This window comes from Bradysia coprophila, unplaced genomic scaffold (assembly GCF_014529535.1).
Source record: "Bradysia coprophila strain Holo2 unplaced genomic scaffold, BU_Bcop_v1 contig_585, whole genome shotgun sequence".
Taxonomy (NCBI): Eukaryota; Metazoa; Arthropoda; class Insecta; order Diptera; family Sciaridae; genus Bradysia; species Bradysia coprophila.
Genome location: NW_023503824.1, coordinates 1 through 3011, shown reverse-complemented (window position 1 = coordinate 3011; position 3011 = coordinate 1). Strand labels below are relative to the sequence as shown.

The window sequence follows — 3011 nt, the reverse complement described above, 5'->3', positions numbered from 1 at the left end:
AAATGTCATACTATGATGTAGTGTGTCAACAAAGTTGTTGTAAGGTGTTGTGAACGGTGAGAGATATATCGCAGTCAACAAAAATAATTGTCGGCATCTCTTGTGAAGCAAAACTTCATTTGAGACAAGCACGTAGTCAAAACAAGTACGTTCCTGATAAGCAATATTGTACTTATTTTGAATCGTTGATGTGTGTTAGATGATAAATGTGATAGATGATTTTGTAGAGTTGTGTAAAAATTATCATATTTCTGCCGCAGAGAAACGTGTATGCGTGGCTTCGCTTTTTTTTCAATACGTGGTCCAATAGTTCGCAAAACACTTTTTTTTGATTAATTATTATTCTCTGCCGGAGAAGTTATTCTAGTTTCTATGCGAATCTAATCGGAAAATCATTTTCTATCGTTGTCTCATCGAAAAATCTACACTTTCAGCACACAATGACAAAAAACAGTGCAAGTGATCGGTTCGCTGTTGCTGTTTTGTAGCATTGCAACAGCTAAATTTAAATTTGAAGAGGAAACCTGCCACTCTTTCGGTCCAGATGCTCATGTTTATCCGCAAACAACATCGACATTAGATCATAAGTTACAGTACACCAAGGCAGTCAGTAAGTAAATTCAAAAAGTTTTCTTTTCCTTTTGCTCTAACGGAGTATTCCTATAGTTTCCAGACCGGCACCGAGCTTTGAAGGTACAGCAGTTATCAACAACGAATTTACTCAGATCTCATTATCGGACTATCTCGGGAAATATGTCGTCTTCTTCTTCTATCCACTGGATTTGTGAGTATACCCAAGTGCATTTTACCAGAAATTACCGTCTCTAGAGACCTTAGAGCAATCATTTCGTAGAGGCCTTAAGTTTTCAATAAGACTGCAGTGACGAAATGTTACATAAACTTCTGTTGTTCGCGTCTTACAGCACATTTGTATGTCCGACCGAAATTCTTGCCTTTTCTGACCGCATTGAGGAATTCAAGAACATTAACACCGAAGTAATCGCCTGCAGCATTGATTCCCATTTTACGCATCTGGCATGGATAAATACACCACGGAAAGAGGGAGGACTAGGTAAGGTAGCAATACCACTCGCTCAGTGACGATGTCCCATCGGGATATCGAAGGTAAAGAACTGAGTTCATTATCCCGAAATTGTTTCATTTGTAAATCCACTTTAGGATTATGGCGTTTATTTGGAGGATTTGGGTCACACCCTCAGGTAAGTTTGCATGTGTTTTATGCCGGCAATTAGGAATCGTCGTTTCACAACCAATTCTTTAGAGGTCTTTTCATCATTGATCATCGTGGTATCTTGCGACAAATCACGATGAACGATTTACCGGTTGGCCGATCCGTCGATGAGACACTGAGACTGGTGCAAGCATTCCAATATACTGGTAACAACGAAATAGTTTTGTACCGAAGTGAAGCCGGTAGTGTACACTGTTCCCAAAATTATTTTCAGATCAACATGGAGAAGTATGTCCGGCAGGTTGGAAGCCAGGTGGCGCAACGGTAAATATTTAGTTTTTTGTTTGCTAGATTATAGGCTTGGATGTGTGGATGTTATATGTTTTTCTTTGTAATTATTTTCAGATCGTTCCGAATCCCAACGAAAAGAAGAAATATTTCGAGAAGACTAATCAGTGAATCACAGTGTGTTCGTTACATACCTAAAATAAAAAGATTTCTTTTTGTACTGAAAGTGTCGTTTCGACTTGGACTAAGCGAGAATGGGAATTTTAGAATTTAATGAGCCAAATATTGTGCGGGACTAACCACAGAATCGCTACACGTACATTATGACTGTACAGAAACATCATCAACTCTTTTCGAAATCCTTCGCGAAGCTTTACTGATCCTGAATTCTGTTTTCAAATTTTACAGGGAAAGAATTGCGAGTAATGCAAAAAGTCAGTGAAACATTCACACTGTAAAAAAAATGGATCTTTTGATACAAAAAAGTACTCCATTTGACAGCTGTCATTCGAAGTACTTTCGCGTTACAATACATACAACTGTCCGCTGATGTTGGATCCTGCTGGTAGCTAGTCTGGTTTCAACCCATGCAACGTATGTGGTAAAATAAGTGATATTGTTTTGTGTCCATGTAAAGAGAAACGAAATTCTCTGTTGAAGTTACAATTTAACGACACATGCATGGACGTAATTGAATTATACCCAAAAATGTAGATGCAATAATTTTATTTACTCAGTCAAGTGAATATCTTGCAATAAAACTACATTTCAAGCTGAACAATGACTTGCAACAGATTAGGTGGTGTTAGCCTCCGTAAAAAATTGGCGGCTGTCAGTTTTGGGTAAAACTAATTAACTCAATAAGCCCCCTAGAAGTGAGTCATTACTTCATTGACATGACCGGTAAACAAGGACGACTACTTTCAAATAAGTTTGGAATAGTATTTGGCGAATTGGGGCACACCATAGAGCAATTTTTTGCTTGAGATAATGTTTTTATCAGAGAATCAATAACAATCAATGTTCATGTTCGTGGTAAATTGTAACAAATATTTAGAGCATTAATTGACCGAGAATTGGTCATCTTACATTTACAGTCAGTAACTACATAAAAGATGTTATCCTGATAAAATCGTCATTAACATAACAAGGGGTGAAAAGTCGTATGTTTATTGATCTCGGCTTTGCCTCGGAAAAACAAAATTCACACGAAAACTCTACTTTTCATTTTTATATCAAGATATGTAATGGATTTTATATGCTTTTGAAACCTAAACTAATTTTCTTGTAATTGTTCCTCGTGTTAAATAGAATCTTTAAGAGCGCTCACCCCTTGGCAATTTTCTAGCCTACATTTGTGCGCAAAAATATTCGTTTTTTGATGATTTCTCTGAACCAAAATCTTTTCTTGAAAAAGTAAAACCATAAAGCATGCAAAAATTTGTTAGTTTTAAAGAAAATATTGGTTTGTGGTTGATAACGTGTCCCACTTGGAGAAACCTTTTGCAGATTGTGTAATTTATGTGTTTTG

At 36.8% G+C, this 3011-nt stretch overlaps 1 protein-coding gene across 1 annotated transcript; it reads left to right on the top strand.

Annotated features, from left to right (window-relative positions):
• Positions 1 to 450: 450 nt before the first annotated feature.
• LOC119083316 (peroxiredoxin-1-like) lies at positions 451 to 1706 on the top strand (the record flags this gene model as incomplete). Its single annotated transcript, XM_037193002.1, is given in 7 exon segments — positions 451 to 610; positions 667 to 784; positions 924 to 1125; positions 1180 to 1220; positions 1283 to 1398; positions 1467 to 1516; positions 1598 to 1706. Coding segments are annotated over 7 exon segments (741 nt in total), but the record flags the coding sequence as incomplete, so codon positions are not given.
• Positions 1707 to 3011: the final 1305 nt, after the last annotated feature.